The 27,569-nt window shown below is 33.2% G+C and overlaps 2 protein-coding genes across 2 annotated transcripts in view; one reads left to right on the forward strand and one right to left on the reverse strand.

Annotated features, from left to right (window-relative positions):
• The first annotated feature begins 378 nt into the window (after nucleotides 1-378).
• On the forward strand, nucleotides 379-2,259 carry LOC134266411 (piggyBac transposable element-derived protein 3-like). Its single transcript, XM_062748657.1, has 3 exons — nucleotides 379-530; nucleotides 1,128-1,326; nucleotides 1,984-2,259. The coding sequence occupies exons 1-3, from the start codon at nucleotides 379-381 to the stop codon at nucleotides 2,257-2,259; spliced, it is 627 nt and encodes a 208-aa protein (XP_062604641.1).
• Nucleotides 2,260-4,241: 1,982 nt separating this feature from the next.
• Nucleotides 4,242-27,569, reverse strand: part of LOC134266415 (protein mono-ADP-ribosyltransferase PARP14-like) — a 29,888-nt gene continuing 6,560 nt past the window's right edge. The window contains exons 7-25 of the mRNA XM_062748661.1: nucleotides 26,444-26,620; nucleotides 25,746-25,988; nucleotides 25,175-25,411; nucleotides 22,467-24,215; nucleotides 21,302-21,748; nucleotides 20,841-21,019; nucleotides 19,930-20,160; nucleotides 18,782-19,003; nucleotides 18,548-18,635; nucleotides 18,311-18,439; nucleotides 17,904-17,969; nucleotides 17,098-17,277; nucleotides 16,716-16,913; nucleotides 15,202-15,455; nucleotides 14,122-14,497; nucleotides 10,730-10,881; nucleotides 9,830-9,892; nucleotides 7,611-7,782; nucleotides 4,242-6,225 (exon numbers count right to left, since the gene is read on the reverse strand). Of these exons, the coding sequence (XP_062604645.1) occupies nucleotides 5,945-6,225; nucleotides 7,611-7,782; nucleotides 9,830-9,892; nucleotides 10,730-10,881; nucleotides 14,122-14,497; nucleotides 15,202-15,455; nucleotides 16,716-16,913; nucleotides 17,098-17,277; nucleotides 17,904-17,969; nucleotides 18,311-18,439; nucleotides 18,548-18,635; nucleotides 18,782-19,003; nucleotides 19,930-20,160; nucleotides 20,841-21,019; nucleotides 21,302-21,748; nucleotides 22,467-24,215; nucleotides 25,175-25,411; nucleotides 25,746-25,988; nucleotides 26,444-26,620 (5,444 nt within the window). The 3' untranslated portion in view covers nucleotides 4,242-5,944. The remainder of the gene's footprint in view (nucleotides 6,226-7,610; nucleotides 7,783-9,829; nucleotides 9,893-10,729; nucleotides 10,882-14,121; nucleotides 14,498-15,201; nucleotides 15,456-16,715; nucleotides 16,914-17,097; nucleotides 17,278-17,903; nucleotides 17,970-18,310; nucleotides 18,440-18,547; nucleotides 18,636-18,781; nucleotides 19,004-19,929; nucleotides 20,161-20,840; nucleotides 21,020-21,301; nucleotides 21,749-22,466; nucleotides 24,216-25,174; nucleotides 25,412-25,745; nucleotides 25,989-26,443; nucleotides 26,621-27,569) is intronic.

Raw genomic sequence — 27,569 nt, forward strand, 5'->3', positions numbered from 1 at the left:
GTGGATCCTAGCTCGTTTATCATGCCGGACCCTGATTTCCAAGAAGATACAGGGCCCTTCAATTTTGATCCAGGTATGTCAAGTTTGAAGTTTTTCATGAAGTTTCTCCAGCATGATCAACACGACATTGTCGATATTCTTGTAAGGGAGACAAACCGTTATGCAGATCAGGAGATATTAAGAAGAAGCAGGCCCCCATGATTTTAGGTCCACATTCACGGTTCCGTGATTGGTATCCCGTAACCCGAGAGGAGATGTTGGCTTTTATGGGCATAATGTTGAGCATGGGGGTAGTGTCTGAAGAAACCAACATATGAATCTTACTGGGAGAGTAATACACGTGCTTGGTCAATGGAAACTCCAAATTTTTCCCAAATCATGGCTAGAAATCGATTTCAAGCCATACTGCAGTTTCTCCATTGCAATGATAACACAACGGCAGCAGAACCTGGGGAAATTGGGTATGATCCACTTCACAAAATTTCTCCAATCATTGAGTTTTTCAACGAAACCTTCAGCCGAAATTACAAGTATGTTTTCAATATAATACATATACACATAGATACATGTATCTTAATTTTTTCCTCACGAGGAAAATGAGCAAATCGAAGTTAAAAATTATAATGTGAACAAAATTTTATATATATCTCAGTATTCAGCCCTTTTTGTGCTGCCATTATTGTTGTAATTTTCTATATGTGGATCCAAAGATATCTGACGTTCGAATATTTCGTACATGTTAAAAACCTGTATTTTTCACGAATATCTTACTTGTTGTATTGTACATCTTTGATTTGTTCCTCTATGGTAGAAATGCTTCATATTCTGTCATGGTATATATGATATTTATATATTATTTAAATGTGAAATAACTGAATATCCTCCTGGGGTCGGTGAATAAATATACTAAGTACTCGTATATAAAGTTTTGAACGACAGAATGTTGATGTTAAACGCAGTCAGGTTATTGTCTTTAATACCCCCCCCCCCTTTTATGTGTCAATTTTTTTAAAATTTCTTTTTAAGAATTCAGTAAAAATCTGCAAATGAGAGCTTCCTGTTAACACATATTTTTTAATCATAAACTTATTCATCTGTCAGGATTTTATTTTGTTTTTCAAACAAAGGCTTAACCGGGAAGTTTGTGTAGATAAAAGAATAGTAGGTTTTAAAGGAAGGCATCATCTCAAACAATACATCTCAAATAAGAAGGCACACAGATGGGGGATCAAACTTTGGGTGCTGTCCGACTCCACTTCTGGGTACACTCATCACATTAACGTATACAAAGGCAGGAGAAATGAGCGACGCAGTCCGAACGGACAAGTAAGTGCTTTTGACAGAATATAATAATTGTAACTGTTGAGAAAGTATTTGACACGATATTTCATTAAAAAAGTATATTTTCACTGCGATAATGCAGTATCCTACAAGTAGAGCTATTTGTTAAGTCACGTGCTCTGATCTTGACTTATGGGGGTGGTCCTGCTTTTCTGTATGTTTGTTTTCAAATCTCAAGCATCATGCATTTACGTGAGTACTCTGGTATGCTTTTTCCGCGAGAACTTGAAACTGATTTTCCGCTATTTGATTTACACGGGCTTATGTAGATTTGAAATATCTTTTCCATGAATAAAAAACAAAGACAAGTCGAAATATTCTGTTCCGCGTCTTTTCTATTATTTGTATATCTTGCTAAACTGTGATTTTATTTCGAGGAATTTAACAAACAGCGGCAAATTTTTATTTGTCAATTAATTCAATGCTTAGAAGACTTTGTGATTTTAAAAAATAACTAAAAGATTTTTTTAGCAGAGTGCATATTTACAAGCTAAAGAGTATAAGATCAATTAATACCATAGTATATTAATTACATAGCATTTTTTTTTATCAAAACGTGGGAGTGCAACACCCACCCCCCCACTCACACACACCGAAAAAAGAACACTAAGTGAAAATCACGCGAACTCGTATATGTTGTAGGGTTATCAGGCAGTAATGGACTTGATGGAACCCTATTTCTACAAAGAGCATCATGTCACTTTCGACAGTTTTTTCACCAGACCCAGACTGGTATACGATCTCTTGGACAAGAACACCCATAGTACAGGAACAGTTATCAAGTCTCGAAAGGATATGCCTTCCAGTTTTAAGAACCCAGCAATGCAGAGAGGAGATATGAATGTTAAGACACGTGCTGGAGTGATGGCTCTACAGTGGGCGGACAGGAGAGTAATCCGAGAGTTGTATCTTTGTTGACCACTACTGGTTCTGCAAGGTATTGAATTTAATGAATCTCTTGAGACTGTAGCTCTGTTGGTTTGTAATGAAATTAAATAGTGATGAAAACATTTTTTTTTCATAGGGTTTGTAATAGCTTTTTATATTACCTTTACCTCTTAGAATTCGGTGTTAGTGAAATTAAACGAAAACTATGACTAGTTGCCAGCCTTTCGATAGTATTTTACACCAAGTTACATTTATCATCATGTAATCGCTTCTCATCATAAATCAAAACATATGTATGTACATGTAATTCGCTTGCTTTTCTACATATATACCGGTTGTACACTTTTATTTTTAGTTTATTAAAATATTTTAAAAATATAAAACTATAGGAAGAGTCAAGTTTAAAAGTGTTACATATTTATAGGCAAATACAAACAACAAATGGAAAGGGTCGCGAAGTTTCTATTTCTGCCATAATAGATACCTACAATCTTACGATGGGAGGGGTCGATCTCGGAGATCAACTAATTCTCCAATTTGAGCCACAGTTCAAGAGTTTAAAGATGTGGAGAAAACTCCTATTTCACTCTCTTGTAACCGCAGCAGGTATATGCTTTAACATACACTTCCATGTATATAAAACATATTTGATTAAAGCTGTTCGGAATGTAAATTGTTATAAAATATTTTCGTGAAGTCGAAATGATTTTATCTTATATCTTTGTAGTAAATGCCTATATTTGCTACCGAGATTCCTTCATTGTACAACACAAAATGGATCATCTGAAGTTTCACCAGCAGCTTTGCCAAGAACTTATTTGAGGATTTCGCCAGGGTAGTAGGAACAGACAGCTGCGTTTGATACCAGTCCAAAAGAGAACCTTGGCAAGATTGTCCGACAGGCACTTTCTGTCCAATATACCAGATGGTAAGCGTAAGAGATGTGCTGTTTGTGCGGGACATGGAGGCGAATTCAGGAAGACAAGAATTCAGTGGTGGTGTGAGGACTGCAGGGTCGGACTCTGTGTAGAGGGATGCTTTAGGAAATTTCACACGAGGATCAATTTTGAGGCGTAGTTGGAACACACATATAACAAACGATTACTCTACTCACTATGAAACTACCTTGCATTTAATCTAATTATGGTGTGTGTGTTTAACAGAGAGAGAGCGGGATTTATTTATTACCTATATTTATATTCTTATTACAGATAAATTCGAACCTATTTATAGCAGGGCTTGCGTCTGTCATAATGCTGTCTTAACTAAAACGAATGGGACTAGGAGCTAAATCTTTTTATGTTCGTAAAAATTAGAGAGTACGAGTATTATAGCAATTTAGCTAAACACATTGATTAACTTTGTTGACGGTGGCAAAATCAAATATACATGTATATTAAGTAAATTATTCAACAATATCTGTCAATCAAATGTTACGCACTTATTGAGTTTACAGAGAGGATATGTTATCAGTTTGTTATTCAAAAAAAAAGTTTTAACAACTTAAACACTAGTGACTACATATATTGTAATTGTATATTGACTGATATTCTTATTTCAAATTATAAGTATGTGACAGTGTACACTGTAGTATACACTTATAACAAATATCAGAATTTCAATATATTATTTGAAAATATGAAAAAGTTTTTAAAGACTTATCTTGAGTATGCTAGCTACAGACATAAATATTTTTTAAATTTTATTTTACGCCAATTAAAAAAAATTATTGGTATAAAAAATGTATAAATTAATATAACATAAATATATAGCATGCATTTTCCAAGTCAACATGGAACATCCTATTATCTTGGTTATACAGGTGCTCGTTTTATAACCAATTTGATGCTTTTTTCTGAAGCAATTGTTTGACGTCCGGATTGACGTCATAGTATGGCATTCATGACGTTATAGACGTAACGTTATTCGGCGTCGAAAGGGTTAAACTTGCCTTGTTTTGTGATTGAGATGTCTACACATGTACGTACATGTCCAGCAGCTCTGTAGATACCGGGTATCAATTTAAGATAAGAGAGAGACTATGAAAATACACTTTGATGCTACGCTTTATACTAGTGTTTTGTCAGTTCATAAACAATAACAAATTTTTTTTTCAAACTAAAACATATTTCAACAAAAATAAATCTACAATACACAATAATACAGGAGCACAGATGCTCGTGGACAGGATCATCCATACCCCCCCCCAACCCTTTTTATTTTCAAATATTAAAAAGAAATCTAATATTTTTTTCTTCAATTCTAATCTCTGACAACTTAATCCAATATGTTTCTATCTGAAAATCAAGAAATATATCAATCATATGCAATTCACAGTCGTTTTTTTATCTATGTACGTGAAACGACTGTGAATAGAAATTACAAATGATATATATTTCTGTGATTTTATTTTAAAAAATCAGATTTTTTTAGTATTGAAAAAAAGGGGGTGAGTTAGGGATAATTCTGTCCACGAGTACCTGTGTACAAGAGGTCATTTAAAAAAAAACGTTTGGTTGTCCTCTCCCGACAAAAATTGCATGCCTGACGCAAAACTTTTTTTTTCCTTCAGGAAGCAATTAGGCCTATTTTTCAAAGCATTCATGAAAATAGATATTGAAAATTCAGCATTTGAATTTGATTTAAAACTTTTGTAAAAAAAATTCTCATTACCGATCTGATTTTTTTTTTCACCCTGAGTCGGGAGAGGGCAAGGAAACATTATTTTAAAGTTGGTCTGATTGACATAAAACTTATATAAAAGTGTATTTTTTCAGTTATTTAGTATAGAGAGAAAGAGAATTGCACTAAAATATCACATGCTCAAGGCAAAATTGGTTTTAAAATCGAAATCAAAGAATGAATGTCCTTCACAGAGGTTTTGATGAGACTGTAGCTCTACTGATTTGTATTTATCACAGTGAAGTAGAAAAAATGGCCCCTTCACTAAACTTTTTTGAGGTGTAAAGACCTATGTTTTTTTTTTTCAATGACATCAAGTTTAAATAAAAGGCACCAAAACTTGAAAAAAGTTTGGCAATTCGAAGGATTTACCAAAAATTTTATTTCCTTTTTTAAAAGCATGACAAAAACAATCATTAATTTTTATATACTATATCTTCACATAGTCAAGTCTAGGGTATCAAGTTTAATTGCAATCATATCAGAACTAAGGAAATCAGAAGTCTCTTTTCCTTAATTTTCTTGTTTCTCATTTCCCTTAAATAACATTTGTCAAAATATTTTAATGAAAGAAAAAGAATTTTGGAGGAAAAACTGCTTAGGGACAGATGGAAAACAGACATTTGGTCAATCCATAAGCTCTTCTGAATTTTAAAAGTTTTAGCAAAAATAAATGCAGTTTTAAAACATGGGCAATTGATTATAATCCATACAGTTCCACTTTATTTAATTGATAGTGCCTTTTGATATAAAATGAAAACGTCTTTCTTTCTTGTAAATTTCATATACATGCACTGGGTACAATCATTTACAATAAAGTATCTTAAATGCACATAGTGATTTTTCTAAGAACTCATTTTATTACTTGATGATATTTTTCATTTATGTTATTATGATTTCAATTACAGTACACATAATTGAAAATAATTTATAATAATTGAAATTTGCAATGGTAATTGCACTGGATATGTCATAACGATCCATGCACTTTGTGCGTTTTCCGTATACCTATAAGAAATTAAAGCCTTCTGGATTATCTGAAGATTATATGATAAGCCGGGTAGGCTTGACTGTCATGAAATATCACGTACATCACAGGATTGCTAGGATTATCGGAAGCAGAATCGTAAGTCACATGACTTCCTGCACCTGCTTTTGGTGGCAGTACATTCATGGCACCATTTCCTCTACAAGCATCGCCAGTGGCGACTTGGACGGAGAACATGTGTTTGTGTCCGTTAGAGTCAGCTTTACAATAACCGAGGGAGTAGGAAGCATTCACAGCAAAGTAGACACCAGCACCATATGATGTACCTGTACAAATAGTAAAAACAGTAGTAAGGGCTAAAGCTTTCATACTTCACAGATGTAATCCTTGTGACAAGATCTTTCGATGAATTTCAATAACTTTGACCCTATGATCTTGGAGTTTGACCTACTTTTTAATACTTTAACCTTGGCCATAAGTTTTGGATGGCAAGAGCTTACGCTTTCATACTTCCTATATGTAATCTTTGAGTCAAGGCCTTTTATATAAACCAACAACCTTGACCCTTTGACTTTGACCCTGGAGTTTGTCCTATCTTTCACAAGAGGCCCATGGGCCACATCACTCACCTGAGCATTAAGGGTAGGAAAAGTAGAAAAGGCTTTTTTATTGTAAAGTTTACATCCAAAAGTAGTCCCATGACCAATCATGGATATGCTATTTTTTAGAAAATGATTTTTAAAGAATTTTCCTATATATTTCTATGTAAAACTTTGGTCGGCCATTTTGGTCCCGCCCTACCCCAGGGGGTCATGATTTGAACAAACTTGAAACTACACTACCTGAGCATGCTTCCATGTAAACATGATGAATTTTGGCTTTGTCATTCTTGAGAAGATTTTTAAAGAATTTTTCTATATATTTGTATGTAAAATTTTGGTCAGCCATTAACTACACTACCTGTGGATGTTTCTCCATAAGTTTCATCTTTCCTGGCACAGCGGTTCTTGAGAAGAAAATTTTTGAAATATGCCACCAAATTTTCATTTATTTCCAATACTCTCCCCTTGAATGGGGGCAGGGCCCTTTATTTGAACAAACTTGAATTCCCTTCACCCAAGGATACTTTGTGGCAAGTTTGGTTGAAATTGACCCAGCGGTTCTTGAGAAGAAGCCAAAAAATGTGAACAGTTTACAGACAGACGGACAGCTAGACAGACGGACACCAGACAAAATGTAATCAGAAAAGCTCACTTGAGCTTTCAGCTCAGGTGAGCTAAAAACGTTAACCTTGGTCATAACCTTTTAACAGGATGTGCTTGGATTTTATATTCCACATTTGTATTTCTTGTGAAAAGTCTTACTTTAGGTACATGTACCAACATATTTTAACTGCATTTGAGAAAACTTAACCTTAGATATGTTGCCATACGGGGGCTTTTGTGTTTCACAATCACATCTTCTTTTTCCTTAAGCAGGGAACACAGATTCTCTGAATCAGCTCATAGTTTTTAAAATGTGCTTCAAATATATGAAATTTTTGTCATCCATTTTAGTTGAATGTTTCTCTCATTTGTATTTATATATGTTAATTTTAACCATGTACATATACCTTTATGATTGTTATTTCCCTAGTCATGATTGGTTTAAAAGTTTGCATGTTCAGCAGATCCGACGACTAATTCACTATTAACTGATTAACTATACTTACCATGTCGCCCACAGTAGCTTCTATTAAATCCATTATTAATGACTTTGTCTACAGTTTCTGGGTAGGTTCCATGCCACAACCATTGCTCAGGATCTTTCCCATTTTTTACTTGAATTTCCTTCCTCTTTGCCGCATACTGCTGATACAGATATGGGTTTTGCACTCTCCGTATCTAAAATGATAAATTGATTTTCTATTAACGCAATATCATGATGCAAATTATTTTCAATTCAGAAAAAATTCCTTGAGAAAATTTGATCATTGTCAAAGCTTTGTAACTTTTATGTTATTATGAGAACATGGAATTTGGTTTACACCATGTCTGTACAATGTAAAAATAAGAACATGTATTGTGTAACTGATAAGTACGTATAAGTTTTTAAAATAAAAAGATTTATGAATTGCATTTGTTTCATGCATATCAAGATTCATACATCCATAAACCGCAGGCACATATTGAGTTAAAAACTGCATACAAACCTAAAACCTAATTTGAAAATAAAAATCATTTTATTCAATGCATTTTCAACTGGTATCTTTTGCATAATCTTCAGATATATTTACAAACATATTTTAAATAGCAAAATACATATTTATCAAATTTCGTTAAATAAAAAGGTTTTGTAAACATAAGATTTTGTATAATTTTCCCCTCACAAACCTGCTTTTTAACTCAATTTAAAGATGGAATTATAAAAATACATACTCATAAATCAAAAACTTTAACAAGTTAGATTTTTTCACATGTAAAAGATTGTCTAACATTTTGAAGGAGCAGAACCTAAAATTATCGGACAAGTGTATTTTTTAAATAAATGTATTACATGTATTATATTCTAGCAAATTTATAATACCCCCCCCCCCCCCACTCTGAGGGGCTGATGTCAAACTAAGGTACAGCGGTTTGAATACCAGTGTTGCAACCACTATTGAAAGAATGACCACTATTGAAATAATTATTTCAATAGTGGTCATATTTCAATAGTGGTTACTAACTATGTTTGCTACTGAAATGCACTCTCAACCATTATTAATATAATTATTTCAATAGTGGTTGTTATTTCAATAGTGGTTGCAACATACCATTAGTTGTGTTTTTTTTTTAGTTGATTAAAGCCTAGAAATTCTGTTAAAACAATAAGAAGAGGACAATGGACAGATGATAGACAGAAAGTGATCAGAACAAGACCCACAAGAACCTTTGCGAGATCACAGTGAGCTACAGTTTAACTTTGGTATCTCAAGCACTTTTATCTCAAATAGTCTAGAGGCACTTTTTTCCATGTGGTATAAATTTACTCTATGTGTTCCGTCACAATTTTTCTGCAGAAATTTGTCCAAGCATAATGTGCATTTAAGACATGTAGTGACATTCTAAGAAATTAGCATGATTTTCTACCTGCGGAATAAACAGAAATTAACATTCCAAATGAAAAAAAGTACATCTATAGTACCATTGATATGTTTCCGTAATATGAAAATCCCAACAACTTATTTTTTAAGTATTTTACCCTCAACTGAATATCTCAAATTATTAGCAGATTTTATTTGGGTCCCATTGAGTTTGAGATAACAAGGTTTGACTGTAATCATTGTATACATGATCATACATATTTAAAGAATCACTGTCCAGTTAGTATAGTTTGCCAGGGACATCAAAGCTTGGGGGAAACATGGGATAATTTGCATAACGAGCGAAGCCCGTTATGCATAAATTATCCCAATGCCATGTTTCCCACTAGCATTGATGTTCCTGGCATACTATACTAACTAGACAGTGATTACTTATATTTCCATTTCATTGTGAAATAAAATTGTTGATTTCAACTTAAAAATGTATTACATAGACTTAAATTACAAAAGGACTTCCATGACAATTTCAATAGTCCTCGTCCATTGAAGTCAAACATACAGGCAGCCGCACGAGATTTACATGCATATTTGGCCTCCTTAGCATCAGACACAGAGACAGATGCACACAAGATTTGCATGCATATTAGGCCTCCTTAGCTCATGACCTATCAACCTGCCTAATTTACATTCCGGCAGAATTATCAAGAAATAAACTCCACAACTTTCAAAGAGTTATCACAGAGAAAAAAAATTCGAAATGGAAATATTTCCTCATCAATGCTGTATGGAGTTGTTTTAATAATGTGAGAATTTAGTAATTGTTTATATGCACAAGATATCATTCTTTAATTGAATTGAAATCCAACCTCTACTATGTCTGAAATCTCGTACGAAGCAGATAACTGAGTCTTCAGCTTCCTGTATAATTTCTATTTCATGTACGATAAAAACACAAAACAGTTACTGTAAAATACAATTTGCTTAGTTTTTCACTTAAATTCTTTCAACCCTCACAATTCTAATGGTTCAAAGTACAAAAACTGCATTTGTTTTCATTTAATATACTTTAAATTTTTAATTCATTGCAAATAATGTATAGGTTGCCATATCAATTTAGACATCAGACCTAAATAAACAATAATATGCAATATGTTTTACATGTTAAGATTATACAGTTCACTGGCATCAGATATGCTTGTACATGTATATGTATTTGTTATAAGTAAAATAATTTAAATGTGTAATGCAAAACTTCAGTTGGTAATATTATTTGCCAATATCTACAGTAAAACACACATTAAGCAACCATGCATTTGATGAAATGAATATATAAAATGTGTGTTGCAATACTTGATGATTTTTTTTTGCCAATCTGTATAGTAAAACACATCTAAAGCAAACAAGCCAGATAGTATGTCCTTAAGTAAGGGAATATTATGATAAATTTATTTGAATTCACCAATGCTTACTCTTTATAATTTTCAATGAGAAGAGTATGAGGAGTTGACTACCGTATATACTCGCCTATAAGTCGGTCCGCCTATAAGTCGGTTGTATTTAATAAGCTTTCATTTCAGATGGACTGATCTCATATAAAACCTTACTTTTGATAGCTCGCCTATAAGTCGGACAATGAGTTTTAGACCAGAGATTAACTCCCAAAAAACCGACTTATAGGCGAGTATATACGGTACTCAAAGCAAGATGTCATTTTATTAGCAAAATATAAGCCTTTAATTAAGCAGAAAATCTTATGCATTTCCTACCTCTGATACTGACACAGATCCTTGACTAGAGGCGTTAAACTTTGACAAGACCTGCTTGTACTCATTATCCCCAGGTTTTAAGGTGATCTCAACCATTGTCTGGTGATTCTTCATAGGAACCCATTTGGCTGGCAGCCCAACAGAGGAAGCACCTTAATATCAAAATAAATCAAAGTACAGTGTATGTGTATTTCCCTTAATTTCTAGTAATTTATTTACTTTTCATAATTCACTTTAAAAAATTGTTTGTACAATACATGTAGCTTTAAGTAACAAGAGGCCCAAGGGCCTTGAATCGCTCTTCTGATAAATTGTACAATCTATCACTTCTATAAGAAGCCTCCAACTCTCTTAGCATCATAAGACCCAAAATGCATTGACTTACAAAGTTTGGTAATATTTAGCCAGTTAAGACAGAAGATATTACAGTACCAGATATAAATAAATTTAGCCATAAAATGTCAAAAGTAGGTCACGGTGACATACTTTTTGGTTGGCATTCTCCGAAAACCCAAGGTGCCTAAACTGACAAAGTTTGATGATTCTAAGCTATTACATACCTGAGATATTCAAAAGTAGGTCACCATGACCCACTTTTTGGTCGAAATTCCCCAAAAAGCTAAGATGCATAAACTGACAAAGTCTGATGATTTTAGGTCAGTAAGTACAAGAGATACTTTATTATAGCTACAAAATGTCAGAAGTAGGTCATCATGATCTACTTTTTGGTCGTCACTCTCCGAAAACCCAAGATGCCTCAACTGACAAAGTTTGATGATTCTTAGCCAATAAGTGCCTGAGATACTTAAATATAGCCATAAAATGTCAAAAGTAGGTCGCTGTGACCTACTTTTTGGTCGACAATCTCCGAAAACCCAAGATGCCTCAACTGACAAAGTTTGAAGATTCTAAGCCTATAAGTACCGGATATACTTTAATAAAGCCATAAAATGTCAAAAGTAGGTCAACTTGACCTATTTTTTGGTCGTCACTTTCCAAAAACTAAATATGCATCAATTCACAAAGTTTGATGATTCTAAGCCAATAAATACCTAAGATACTTAAATATAGCGATAAAATGTCGAAAGTAGGTCTTTGTGACCTTCATTTTTAGGTCGACAATTTTTAAAGATTAAACATGCATCTACTGACCAAGTTTGATGATCGTAGGTCTGAAGGTAATCAAATTATGTGTTTTGAAAAATTTGAAAACAAATGTCAACAAAATTCAAAAAGTAGGTCATAGTGACCCACTTTTTCATTAATATGTTTTAAGGTCCCAAGATGCATCAAAGACAAGATTTGATTATTCTAAACCTCCCTGTGTCTGAAATAATGGGATTTAATGTCTTTAAAGGATATGTCATTAAGTTCAAAAAGTAGGTCACGGTGACCTACTTTTTAAGCTGACGTTGTTTGAGGACCCAAGAAGCATAAACTGACAAAGTTTGATGATCATAGGCCTTAAAGTGTCCAAAATATGCCTTCAAATCAATTTGAAAATAAATCCCTGCAAAATTTAAAAAGTAAGTAGCTGTGACCAACTTTTGAGTTAACATGATGTGGAGTCGTAAGATGCATCAACTTACAAGATTTGATGATCCTAGTCCTTATGGTAGGCAAAATATACACATTTTTATTAATTGTAAATTTAGGTCAACTTTGAAGTGACCTTGAAACCACGCCCTTTGCCCCAGGGTAATTCCCCGTACAAATTTTAATCTTCAACATATCCTGATCCTTGTATGTACGTTTGGTGAAAATCTGCCTATTGGTTAGGGAGAAGAGAAGAAGATTTTTTAGCAACCAGTACTTTTGGTTTTGTTTTCCTGATTTTCTCCTCTTGTTTAAGGGTACTAACCCTTATTTTAGTAGAAAGGATAGCCCTTGGGCCAAGGATACCCTGCAAAAAATTTGGTGCTGATTGGCCAAGGGGTCCTTGAGTTATGGCCCATATTCTAAAAAGTTTATACAGCCTTTGGCTAAGAAGAGCTTTAAAAAAAAGTATTTTTTTACTATTTTGTAGTTTTATCTCGAACAAAAAATTAACTAGAACTGTCCATTAGGGACAAATACCCCCCGCTGGGTTTTTCAGAGAAGGTGCCAATTCAAAAATACTTTATGGATCTAGAGGTGTTCACAATTTACTTACAAAAATTTGCAGTGAAATACAATTGCTCATCATATTTCTTAATGAATGAAACAAAGGTGCAACCAAATGAAACATCAAAACTAATACATTGTAATTCCATTGTAACATTTTGTTTTAATTTTTTCATTTTATTTTTTTTTATTACTGCATTAAAAAAATATATTGCAATTATGTATTATGTAACTCTGCAAACTGATTGTTGGAAAAAAAACCATTATACAAAATCAAATTAATCTTGATATATCAATTTGAAATGCATTTTGAAAATAAAGAGCTGATCATCCAGTAATGAAGTGCTTTGACAGACAATAAATTACAATTAAGAGAATAAGAGAAGAGAGATCTTTAATTCTTGTGCCTTATTCCCTGGAGATAGATAACACACACACTTGATAAGAGATATGCCTTAACAACTTCCAACACCAAACTCATTAATTTATCTTTAACTGGATGCATGTCCAGTCATTATTCCCAAGAGATAAATAAAATTACATTATCTTCTGTGCAATGTAAAAACTGTTTTTAACACTTTATGATGTTTCTTTTTTTACGTTTTTATGAGTAGTTTTAAGCTGTAGTATTTTTCAACAGATATTCTAGATTCTATATCTCAAACCTTATACATGAACCCAAAATGAACAAGTCAATTAAAATAAAAAATAAAACCTGTAAAATGCAAAAAAATTAACAAAAAGAGTTGAAAATTCCAGGTGCACACCTTCATATGGTGAATAATAAGTGTACAAATTTTCAGATTAATCCTTGCAATAGTTTCTGAGAAACGGTCCAGACAAAACCACAAAATAAAAATGAAAAAACACCTGTAAAATTCAAAATAATAATCCAATCAAGATGAAAATATCAGGTGCACAACTTCATATGGTGAATAATATGTGTACAAATTTTCAGACAAATCCTTCCAATAGTTTCTGAGTAATGGTCCGGACAAAATCTCGTCTACAGACAGACAGACAGACGGACAGACGGACATGGTGATTCCAATATACCCCCCCTAAACTTCGTTTGCGGGGGGTATAAAAAAACTTATTGTAAACTATTCATGTATAATATACAATGTAAATGCATTTGGATAAAAGCTGCTCCTATATGTATATTTATCAATCAATGCAAGAATTTATTAATTTTCATATATTTTAATTAACTGCAATAAATTACCTCAAAAAGCTATGATAACTGCTAAAATAAGTACGTAACAATACAACATTCTTCTAATCCTTACCTTTATCTACTCGTTTTATCTTGTACTTTTTCTTATAATTATTTTTCTCATACTCCTCCATCTTTTTAAAGTCAATAACATATTCAGTTCCTCTGTTGTCTTTAACGGTACAGGAATCCTTTCTGGCCTGGTGCGCATTCTCTATCTGCAAGTTGACATCGTCTCTAAACGTTGACCATTTATCAGTTGAGACTTCATACTGCCATTTTACGTATTTCTGGACTGTTTTAGCACTCTCTTTGTCCTTGACCTCATGTAGATATTGATAAATAGCTACAGCTGCTTCATTTACATTTGCTGTTGTTCCCTGCAGTTCAATTTTTCCTTCTTTGACTATGATTTTAGTGTCTTTTGCGAGTCTTTTAATTTCGTCAATCTACAAAACAATTCTTCTGGTTTAATAATTTAAAACAACTCCTCTTTTGTAATACTTTTGGCAATTTCCTCTACCAATACATACAGTATTGCTAAGTTTTATTTTTATTCAAGACTATTCACTTAAACAATAAAATGCTTTCTTTGTTTGTTATTACTGGAATTAATGGAAGCAGCTGTTGCAGAAAAAATACATAACCCGCATAAGCCGGTTATGTAAATTTTTTCTGCAATTATAACTCCGACCGTTTTCCAGTAATAACAAACAAAGAAAGACATTTTATTGTTTATATTTATATCTGTTTAAATAATCATTTAAAGAAGGATTAAAAAGTTTAATGTATTAATGATACGTCTTTATATGTTTCATTGATGGAACGGCCACTGATCAAGAAATCTGTACAGGTGACATGCCTAATGTAGTTCATGCAGTGATTAACGCAATGGGTTTTCTTAAGAAATAAAGGAGAAAATATTTGGTGGATGTGAATATTATATAATAATGTTGAATTCATGCAATTCTTAAAACATATTTGACTCCAAACTATAATTGCACGATCATTTTCTCAAACATTAATATTTTGTAAAATTCAAAAGCTTTGATTTTGTTCTTTTAAGTGTTGTTATAATAAATTTGCATAGAAGACATGTTAACACATATATTAAGACAAGTAGCATATTGTTTTGCTGATTATCTGCCCTTACCTGGCTATTACTAAATGTGTATTTTGACACATCAATTTCTTTCCTTTCAAATTCACTCTTAAGTATTCTTTCCAAGTTAATTTTGGCTTTATTGATGTTTTCTTTACAGTTAGAGAGAATCAGGAAAGTAATCCTTTCATCATTGTGACCTTGACCATGTCCTTGACCTCTATATCCATGGCCATGATTGTTATGTCCACGCCATGGTCTGCTAGTATTATTATCATCTTCTTCCTCATCTGACCCAATGACATCTTAAAAAAAATTGATACATGTACCAGTTATTCAAAAAATGATATACTTATTGCCAAAGCAGTTTCTATTATTATATACATGTATATATTGAATATAATTAAAAGTGTAACCTGTCTCATATGGCATGCTTTGGTGAATTTTCTTTAAAGTAACAGAGTGTCAGATTACACAGTGTAAACAAAAAGCATGGAAAATAGTAAAATTACAAGGAAAATAAAGGTCAGAATTCACAGAGAAATGGATTGCACATATGTCAATTTAGACAGGTTTCTCTGTATTTCTTGCTATAAAAATAAGCATTTCTGTCCTGACACGCAAAAGAAACGTAAAAAGCAGTAATCTAAAAATGTTTGCTTCTTTTATCTTATGATTTTCAAAAGCGAATAAAGTAAGGCTACACTCACTCTTCAGAACATCAGAGATTTGATAAAAATGTTAAATGTTTATCTGTTTACTTTACTAAGTAAAATATGACTGTTAAAACACCCCCCTCCCAGCCATTCAAGTAAAACGTGCAAGACTGCCTTAAACAACAATTGCTGCTCAATCTCTACAATACAATAGGTTCAATAATATCGAGATCTGAGCGAAGGAATTATTCTTTGCCATTTTAAATGCCCCTTTTTCAGATGATTAGGTCTAATTTTCTCTAACTTAGAGCAGTGTAGCCACCCTTGGACTTCCGGTACAATGACTGTCCTTAATGCATATGATACGCAAGACCCATTTGAGGTGTAATGTAGTGAAATTTCGCATCAGCAACTCTCCATCACTTTTACATTGAAATTTTCCAGCTAGAGCAATGGAAATGCGTACATAAGCCATTTTCAAGTAGCCTTAGCATCGTAACGGGAAAGGAAAGGAGAGTTTATTTTTTGAAATATTGCCACATTACTTATGATGAACAGTAAAAAAACCCTTTAAACTCCATAATATTGCCAAATGTTTTGTTAAACATGCATTTTTTGATTTCTGTTAAGCAGACTGAAACTTGACTTCCGGTTATTGGATGGAAATTGTTCAACCGTTAAATTACTAATGTTTACCAAATTGAAGATATTCTTATTTTTTAGATACAAAATTCTTTACTTTACATAATTATTTCCCCTAAAGTAAGGTGTTGCCTTTCTTCTGCGTGTCAGTATAATTAAACAGAATAACTTTTCATAATGTTTCTCTAAAAAATATATTTTGCCTTTTGCTTTTATTTTATACAATCTTTTTCCTATAACATTTAATATCTTTAAATCTTGTGATACCTTTGATTTTTCCAGTGACATAATCCTTCAACTGTGTGAAAGCTCCTTGGGGGAGATTATCCAGTGAGGACTGGAATACTGACACCATGTCTCTCTGGAAAACAATCACCCGCACTGTCTCCAGATTCTCTGGTGAAAACTTCCTCATGGCTTTAAACATGTGTTTGGCAATATCTGCAGGATCACTGTTTCTCACTCCTGGAAAAAATAGAGGTTACAGTAGATTGTCACAGTGGTGTAGCATCTCAATGTAGTTGAAACGGGACAGGAGAAGACCTGGATTCAAACCCAGGCCCCTAAATCTGTATATCCCTAGAAATTTCCTGCTTTTATCAGTGACTCTTAAATGAAGGATGCAAGATAGACTCTCTCTCTCTCTCACCTGTTCCTAGAGCTGGGAAGGATATGGACCTACACCCTGTCTTATCAGCATGAGCCAGTGCCTTGGCCACCATCCGCTCCCATTCCTCAGCTGATCTTTGAGCCTTCACATGAATGATGTACTTACAACCCATCCTCCCTCCTGAGGTAACAACATAGCCTTCTGATGAGAAAGACTGGGCTACAACACAAAACACCCCATTCCTGTTTATCTATGGTACACTTAGTACTCAACTTAAATTATAACTATATATATAATCTTGCCCAATGTAAAAAAAAAATATGTTGCTTTAAACATAATAGAAAAAAAAACTTATGTGCTAAGGATATATTTTGCAAAACAAAATGACAATATGGTAACACTTAACCAGATATCTTCTGTTTATTTATATTTTTTTTTTTGGAGGGGGGGGGAGGAAGGTTACAGCCTATATCTCTCACAATTAAGAGACAAAGAAAGTACCAAGAATTCTAAACTTTTCAAAGCAATCTAATCTATAAAACCTTTTTTTTAATACTGCATTTGATAATAGATTATTCAGTCTACATGTCAGTGCATACAGCTTAAGACTTGTACAAACCAGTAGACAGAAGATGCTTGCTTCTCCAAGGCACCCGATCCCATCTCTGAATTTTTCAGATGTTATGTTTTATGCACTGCTCACTGATTTGCATTGTTTATAGGTTATTTTGAGATATGTCACTTATTTTATAATCACTTTTCGTTGTTGTTTATCTTGACCCTGAAGACTTCAAAAATATTTCTTGAAAGTATAAATAATAGTGTGGCTTATGCTTTATACATACCTCCCCTGTTACATTCAGTCAGTATTCTGTCTCCAGCTGCATTTAGAATGGCTTTAGAGGCAGCACCTACAAAATACTCAGAGACATAATTATACAATCATCTCGAAACAGATGGGTGGGAGCTTTCTGGTTTTCACTTTGCTATACTGTTTATTACTTATTTCACATTAGTATTTAATATCATGAAATGGGTTTTAGATGTCAAATTGTGAAAACAATAATTGACAAATGTATGGTTAATCTAGAGATTTTACACTGAATTCAGAAAAAATAAACCTATAAGATACTTTATTTTGCCAGTGGTGCTTCACATGAAATAACACAATAATTATATCCTCATATACATAAAGAATCTACAAAGAGTTTTTATGAAATGAGTCTGACTCAAACATAGATAAATCACATACCTTTAGTTAAATCCAGACTTCCTGTTATACTGTTAACAATGGCGTCAGTTCTCTCCTTAGTTATGTCCCCTTGTCTGACCTCTACGTTCAGTTTATTTATTTTCCTCCTTCCATCACCACTCCCTGCATCTAAAAGTAAACATGATTCTTCATTTAATTAAATGTCTTCCACTGAGACTTTTTTCATTACATAAACCAGTTTTTAAGTAAAATCTTTTTCAATTCATTATAATTCACCGGAGGATGGCATTCTCTCTCTCCTGTGTCTGTTGTAGTCAGGACGACCTGTCTCCGCACCTCCACTTTCACTTTCTTTTCTGAATGCCTGATTCAAAAGCAATTTAACCATTAAATTTCATGCTAACATACATGTAAATAATATGTTTTAATCAATCCTGTTGTACAAAGGAAATACCGGTACTTTAAGCCAAACACTTGGATGTTGAAGATGTTGTAAAAGTTGTTGTTTACCTCAAGAATGTCTGCGTCTTTGTAGAAAATCACAAATAATATTTCCTTCAGACTGGTGTCTCTATTTCTACTGTGGAATTCTCTACAACATCTGAACATGGTCTTGGCAGCTTGTTCTGGTGGATAGCCCAGTCTGCCTGTACCTAGGGCGGGGAAGGCAATAGAACTCATCTGGTTCATGTCTGCTAGTCTTAAACATTCGTTTACAAAATCTGTTAACTTCTGAAAAATATGGAAAAAAAGTCTTGATGTAGGTCCTGCCTATCTAGAAAAAATATATATGCATACATGTATAAATTCTTCTTTGTTACCTTACAAAGCAAAAATGTAAATGTATTACAAGACATTATACAAGAAAGTAATTTCACTTCACAAATCTGTGATAACAAAAAATATGTTTTTAAAAAAGTACATGTATTTCTGATGTTTTCAGAACTCAAAGTTGATAAAACAATAATTTAAATGTGATTTATCAAATAGTTTTGATAACAACGTAATTTATTTTTATTAAAATACTAATCAAAACTGTGAATAACATATCTTCACATTTTTCATTTACTTTGAAGTCGAAAATTCAATAATTGCTGAGTCTAGCCAAATTTCACCGGGAGCAAATTAATATTTTTCCAGAAGTAAACAGTGGATGATGCGTACCGAGTCACAATACTACCCAGGAGAGTACTTTGTTTACTAGTGTGATTTACAATTACAAAATTTTCAAAAATTGTTGTATAGCGAAGTATTGATCCCCAGCTATATAAATTTAATGAATTTGTTATACTGTTATAACGAATTACGGATATAACGAAGTAATTTTATAGGTCCCAGCGACTTCGTTATAACCGAGTTTTGCTGTAATATTTTTAGTTTTAAATTTAATTTCAAAATGCTTCATTAATTTGAGTTAAAAAAGTTCATATCCCTTTCTTCAGTTTGATACAGATCCAATGTTTGTATTTCAATCAAAACAATTTCTGCACTCTTTCATATAGTGTAGATTTATTTCATGTGTTCTCTCCACGGCTTCTGAAAAAAGTATAAAGTTCTGACATGTCAAAAAAATGTATTTAAAGACAATATTTTACTTAACTGCTCTTATTTAAGACAATAATAAGACAAACCAATTAATTATAAGTCACCATACTCACCCCTAGAGCATCCCCTTTCCAATGGTCCCATCTTTTGATCGTCCCATGATACACTTGTCTACACCTGAGGTCGCCTCCCTTTGTAATGGCTACCTTTCCTGGCGCTATTCCATCTTTGTACTTTGTATCACATTCGTCTTGGAGAGATTCACCAGCAGCTCTGCTCAAACTCTTGGATATGTTACCAATGGACAGAATTAATTTCAAACTACACAATACAAATGTGTTACTCTGAACAAAAGACAATTGGTATCTCCATTCTATATTTTTCTGTTTACAAATTAAATGCTCAGTTGGGTTATATTTTTTCATAAATAACTGAAAATACATTGACTATTGCATGTAGAACATTATTTTGGCCCCGTCTTTCTTTTTTCAGCCCTTTGAACACCCACAGAGAACAACGCATTTTGTAAACAATCGGGACAACTAAAAGAAGCCATAATTTTTATATAACACAATACAAATGTGTTACTCCAAGATTGCAGTGCTGTAAAAGACAACTTGTCTGACTCCGTATTTTTTCTATATATCGTTTTTCTACTGTTTACAAAATGCATTTTCTATGAAACCTGAACATTTTTTACACATTTTTATGACTGGTTAAAGCGACATAAGAAATGTATTGAGTTTAATGGTGACTATGTTGAGAAAGTTACATGGACTTGTATTATGCTTTTGATGTCGGGTAATGGCAAGAATTTCCATTTTGGTGCTCCTGGTATGAGTCTTTGTCATTTTTTAATCAGATAAAAATATAACTATTCGTGCTTTGTTTTTGTTAAAAACTTGCATGTTTATAAAATTTAATAAAAATAATAACATAATTAAAGTAATTAAAGACAGCATGAACGCTAACAAATTTAAAATAAACAAATTAATGAAAGACAGCATGAACTCACATGGTAAACAGATAATTTATAACCCACCTTCATTTTAGCCAACTCTCCACTGATAACTTTTATCTTCATCCCCTTCTCTCTATCACCTGATGACTTTCTCCCCTTCTTTCTATCAAATGATGAAGAGCTCCTCCTTTTCCCATGAGCCTCCTCATCGGAATCTTCATCTCTAGATGGTGATTGGTTACCTAAAAATAACACATAAAAAAGCTAACAAACAGTTCTAAAACAAGACATATATGTACCAGATTTTGAAAAAGTCAACTTATTTATGGTAACTTTATATAAATAAATAATTTTCAAAAAAAATTATTGAACATGATGAAATGGTGTAATACACAAATTTGCAAACTACATTTAAAATTTACTTGTAAGTTAAAGATAACTGGCTCAACAGGACACAGAGTGTACTGGGGTAATTTATTCCTGTTAATGGCTTTTTCAAAATATCTATTTTGTTTTTGACCAACCTTCACCTCCATCAAATTCTTTCACGTCCTGTCCAATCTTCCTCTTCAAACATCTGATAAATGCGTCTACGATCTTATCGTCCACATCACAGAAATAGATCTCCTTTATCTTGGAGGACTTTCCCTCCTTGGATTTGAAGTAAAACTGAATAGAACTGACAATAGTGTCAACAGATTGATCCACGGGATACCCAAAAATACCAGCACTGAGTGCAGGGATGGCTATGGAGGAGTAATCATTCCTGTCTGTTAGTTCCAAACATTTCATTATGGCTTGTCTGAGTTTTATTTCCTCTTCGTTATTTCCACCTTGCCATTGTGGTCCAACAGCGTGGATTAACATTTGACAGGGCAGAAAACCAGGTCTTGCTGGGATGGCCCCTCCATCGGAAACAGTTCCATTAGATTTGATGTAGTCTTTGCTTTCTTTCTGTACTGAATCACCTCCTATAGTCAAAATAAAGATTGACAAAATTAAAAAAGTACATATGGAAAACACTGACTGAAAAAAATATTTAGCCTAACAATTCCAGGAGGTTTTTTCATTGGATTTAACAAAGATTTTAAAAATAAGGGAGATAAGAGAAGGTCTGGCTGCTTTTGTCAAAGGATTCACTTCAAACACTTCTTATATAAAGATGTGATTTTTTATGTGCCTGGATCTATAGATTGATAGATAGATTGATATTGTTTTTGTCCTCTCTGTCTGTTTATCTGTTCATCTGTCTGTTGTCAACTTTAACCTTCGCTATAACTTTTGACCCATAGAAGAAAGAGACTTCATATTTGGTATGCATGCTCCACTAATTAATTTTTGTCAAATGACACCAAAATCAATGACCTTGTGACCTTGACTGTGACTTATATGCTAAAAATAGCTTTTTCAAACTTTCACCATAACTTTTGAACCATAGGAGATAGAGACTTCATATTTTGTATGCATACTCCACTAATTAAGTTCTTTCCAATGACATCAAGGTCAATGACCTTGTGAAAGGTAAATGACCTTGTGACCTTGACTGTGACCTACATGCTGAAAATAGCTTTTTTTTAACTTTGTTGCTGCTGGGTGCATAGTGTTTCACAAACACAATTTTTTTTTTATATTTTTAATTGGCTTGTAAATGAAAAATGTTCTTCTTTTTTCAAAAAAAAAAATTCTAACCTGCTTTAGAAATGGCCAGAGCCAGACCCCCACAGTGATCTAAATCTCCATTGGCCGCATTCACAATGACATCAACTTTCAACTTGGTTACATCCCCTTTCATAACAATCAACTTTTTCTCACTGATATGTAAATCACATTCAGCCATCTTGACTGGAAACTTTGACCTTGACCTTGCACCATGCCTTTCAAATGACCCACTTCCTCTCTCTTCTTTCTTATGTCTCCCTCCTTCTTTGTTCATTATAATACAGGAAGTGGCTTTGCCTGTTCTTTTAATGGCTTCCCGTCCTTTGTCTGAGTTGAAGAAGGCCTTCGCTCCAGGTTTGGTTATACTGTAGGTGTCTTCACTTAGTCTGTTAACCAACTTCATCAACTCTTCCTTGGCTTTTTTGACATCTTCATCATTCCCACTGATGTCTATAGAATGGTCCTCTTGATTTCTGGTAATTTTTAAATCTTTCTCTTTGGCTTCTTCTGTCAACTTCTTCATCTCTTTGTCTCCAAAATATTTCACGTAATTAAACTGTGCTTCTGTCAATCTGACATGCTTTTTATCAACAGCACATTTTTTGGAACATTCCTCCAAAACCTGTTCTACTTCTGTACATACAGGCTGAAAAATATCTTTTGTGGAAGTGACATGTACTTCAGAAGCAGACGACAAAATACACATTTTATCACCATGTGTATCTCTCAACTTCTTGACACAAGCCTGCCATTCATGTCTAGTCAAAACTTTCACTAACTGTTTTACTTTTATTGCTTTCTCTGGTATGAATTCTTCAAAAACTTTCAAGGCCTCTTCCACCATTTTCATGTTTGATGATGTCATTTCCACTTTGTCTTCTGTAACATTCCATACAGCCTTGTTGTTTTTTGCTTTCATTTCTGCAAGAAACGAATCTCTCACATCCTTGGATTTTAACACTTCATGTCTTCCTTTGGATATCCTTAAAGACTTTGATTTTGTATTCATCAAATATTCATGCATTTTTATCATGGCCTCATTCACTTCACTAGATTTCCCTGAAAAGTTTACTTCTTTTTTATCAATCTCAATATTCATATCAACATTTGGAAATTGTGCCTTAATCTTCTTCTGATACTGTGTTTTCCATAGTTGCTGGCATTTGTGAAAATCTAAAGGAACTTTTTTCTCAATCTTCTCTTTCTGGGTTTTTATTTTCAATTCCTCTGTCCTTACTATATCTAGGATTTTTCTCGTCAAGGCCTCTGCATTTTCCTCTAATCCAACAACAACTACTATATGTTGTTTGGCTTCCAATGAAACAGCTACTTTTTCTGGGTGATCAATATTTAGCATTTTTAGCTTTTCCAGAAAATTCTCCCATGCTTCTGGTAAAATCGAGTGTTTTTGAACTGCATATTTGCCCACCAAGCTTTCCATGCTTTTCTCGGCTTCTTCTTTCCATTTTTTCAGAATACCTCTGGCATTTTCCACCTCTTTAGTTACTGAGCATAACAGCTTCACATTAAAGTCTGATTTGGATTTCGGCCATTCAACTTTTACAAATTTCTGCTGCATTGTCTTGTCAATTTCCTTGGCTACAATCTCACAATTCTTGACAAATTTTATGAAGTGCTTTTCACAAGGATAAATAATGGAGGGCAAGTCACCCCAGTTAATTGGTTGTTCTGGCAACCCTAGTTGAGAATACAACATTTGAACTCTTATTTCTTTTCCATTTATTGTAAACTTTTCTCTTGATGCCACATTCTCAGCATCTGTAATAAAACAGAAATGAATTCATGAAAAAACAATTGTCAATGAATAATATACTTGTCATTTAGCATCAAATGACCTCTTACCCACAATGCTCACCTAAGTTACCTTAAAATATGTTATTATCAAGAAAGATTTTTTCCTACATGTACATATTTACAAGAAAAATATTGAGATTTGAGCCTTTTCTTCTAAGAGTTTGTACCTGTATACTTTTTTCCTAACACCACCAATATCTTTATCAATGGTACATAATTTTTAAAAAAAGATTTCTGAATACTTGGTTACACTTACATATTACTATGATTTATGCATGTAAATATAGCCCTAAACCTAGAAAGATATGTTAATGTATATACTGATCTGCTATATATTTGGAAAAAAAGTGGGGGGGGGAGAGTGAGCCCTACCTCCGTATAATAGTTCCAATGCCTATGATGATTAAATATAGCTCTGAATCTCTAGAAAAGAATTCCATATAATTTAATGTGTAACACTGATCTGCTATTGTGGCCCCACTCTAGAGATTTTAATGTAAACAAACTTGTACCTGACTTACCAAGGATGCTTCCATATGAATAAAACTTACAAATGCCCTTCACTGTTCTAGAAATGAATTTTAAACACCCCCATTCCCTTGTAAAACTCAGATACATGAACTTTATTGTCACCCCTCTCTATCCTCATTGGACCATGATTTGAAAAGTAATTTAAGTTTGGAATCTTCATTATGTCAAGAGAATTCCAGATAAGTTTTGACTTTTAATTTCCCCATAGAAGGAGTTGTGATTCTTCATTTTGAAGAAACTTGAATATTCCCTTTACCAAATGATGCAAGTTTACTTTGCTAATGGTTCTAAGAAAATGATGATATTGTGAAAAAGGCTAATGACAGACAAATTTTAATCAGCCTTTGGCTCAGGTGAACTAATAATGTAATAATTTAAGAACATGCAAGCACCTTCTGGATTTTCAAACAGAACCACACAGTATCCATCTTCTGGATGGTAATCCACCTCCTCCACCTCTCCACCCCCACTCCTTCTCTTGTTACAAAAGAAATTCTCCACCGTGTCATATGTGATGCTTTCATCAATGTCTTGAGCATACACTGATCTGCATTTCTCCACCATTTGTATAAAGACTGTTTTGCCCTCAAGTTTTTTGGACTTGCAGCGTTTTGACATCTTTGAAAAATCTGTTGTAAAAAAAAAAGGTAAAGCATAGCAATTTAACTTAGGTGACCTAGTGAAAAAACAACAGTTGGACATACATCAATGCTACAAATGTTACAGTAACATAAGAAATTGTTACTTCAAATACTATTAAATTTCTGTCTAACAAACATGTAAGAACAACAGTATCTCAAATGGAAATGTCAAAGTCAGATGGAAGTCCTAATCATTTAATTTATTAACTTTGTGCAGTTTTACAACAAAATTTTGAATCCTAAGATATCTTTAAGTTTCACTTGATCAAAACGAAGTTAAAGATAACAGGGTTTGACTACATATCACCATAATTCAATTTACCTGGTTTCTCATCAAATACTACTATAGCTGAATCTGGTTCAGATCCTCGCACCACCTCTAACGGATCCACCCCAGCAACTGGCTCCAAATAATTCATCAGTGTGTCGTCAGTTGTCTCTGGGTTGAGTCTGCTCACCAGAACTTTATTAATCTCCCACTTTTCAGGGTCGTTTTCATCGTATTTTTCTACTGTTAAATTCTGTCCACTTATTGTGTGTTTTCTCTCCAAGCAGGACTTTGCATCTGATTAAATAAATAAAATTCAATTACATTGGGAGACTGTGAGACAAAAACTGACCTTTCACATTTTACCTCAAAATCAATAATTTAAATTTGTTCTTTAGTTATATTCTTCACCTTATGTTTCATTGCAAAAAAAGAACAAAATGCACTATCTGGACACCATTTTAATGCAAAATTTGAATTTTTACTGCTACAGTAGTTTCTGACCTTTTGACCTAAAAATCAATAGGCATAAAATTGGGATTTATCTAAAGAAAACTAGATTTACTGTGTTCAAAATTGAATGCAAGCATATATGTAAGGAACAATTCTGATTTTAAATTCTTAAATTTATATACCATGTTCATATTAAAGTACTAATTGGTACTTCCTGTGAATACATACATGTATACACATTTCCCTCTTATAAAAGTAAAAAAAAGAACTTCAGAGTACATTTTTATGAATAAAATTACCACTAGATTGTCTAAATGTGATCAAAGCTTCAATGATTTGTTCGTCCTCTTCCTTAATGACTTTAAAAGACTCGATATCTCCTCCCCCAGATTTCCTTGTATTCTCAAAATAGTTCTCTATGGCATCCTGTGACATTGGCTTCCTTAATCTTACTTTGACTGTGTCAAATGATGTTTCTAGTTAAAACAAAATTAAATTAGCAAAACGTGTCCTTTTAAACTAGGAAATCAAATTTCCTTGAAGGTTATGCATAAAGAGGTTGGTACAAATAGCAGAGATTGTGGACTGAGAATTCCAACACCGAATGATTTATTAATTAGTAAAAGACATGGAAATAGAGAGAAAGTTCCATTTTAATTATATATCATCATTTCCTATTATAAATAGATACAAATACCTTTTTAACCAGAAGTCTCTGTCGAGACTGTAGCTCTACTGGTTTATACTTAAAACAAAGGAAGAGAAAAGTAGCAGTTGGGACTTGAGACTTTAAATCAGCAATAAATAGAACAAGATGTGTTTGTGAAACACTATGCGCCCGGCATCAACAAAAAGCTATTTTTAGTATATAGGTCACAGTCAAGGTCACAAGGTCATTGACCTTGGTGTTTTTTGTAAGAACTTAATTAGTGGAGTATGCATACTAAATATGAAGTCCCTATCTCCTATGGTTCAAAAGTTATGGCAAAAAGTGGAAAAAGCTATTTTTAGCATATAGGTCACAGTCAAGGTCACATGGTAATTGACCTTGGTGTTGTTTGAAAGAACTTTATTAGTGGAGTATGCATACTAAATATGAAGTCCCTATCTCCTATGGTTCAAATGTTATAACAAACAGTGGAAAAAGCTATTTTTAGCATATACCGTAGGTCACAGTCAAGGTCACAAGGTCATTGACCTTGATGTCATTTGAAGGAACTTTATTAGTGGAGTATGCATACTAAATATGAAGTTTCTATCTCTTATGGTTCAAAAGTTATGACAAACAGTTGAAAAAGCTATTTTTAGCATATAGGTCACAGTCAAGGTCACAAGGTCATTGACCTTGATGTCATTTGAAAAAACTTTATTAGTGGAGTATGCATACCAAATATGAAGTCTCTATCTCTTATGGTTCAAAAGTTA

Source organism: Saccostrea cucullata, unplaced genomic scaffold (assembly GCF_032062105.1).
Source record: "Saccostrea cucullata isolate Sc308-1 unplaced genomic scaffold, CSIRO_AGI_Scuc_v1 ctg1069, whole genome shotgun sequence".
NCBI lineage: Eukaryota > Metazoa > Mollusca > Bivalvia > Ostreida > Ostreidae > Saccostrea > Saccostrea cuccullata.

Bases quoted from the DNA above. Each gene is read 5' to 3' on its own strand.
- LOC134266411 (XM_062748657.1), top strand. From the start codon at position 379: ATGGCTAGAAATCGATTTCAAGCCATACTGCAGTTTCTCCATTGCAAT. The intron at 531-1,127 runs GTATGTTTTCAA...TTTCAAACAAAG, and splicing joins ACCTTCAGCCGAAATTACAA to GCTTAACCGGGAAGTTTGTG. The intron at 1,327-1,983 runs GTAAGTGCTTTT...TATATGTTGTAG, and splicing joins GACGCAGTCCGAACGGACAA to GGTTATCAGGCAGTAATGGA.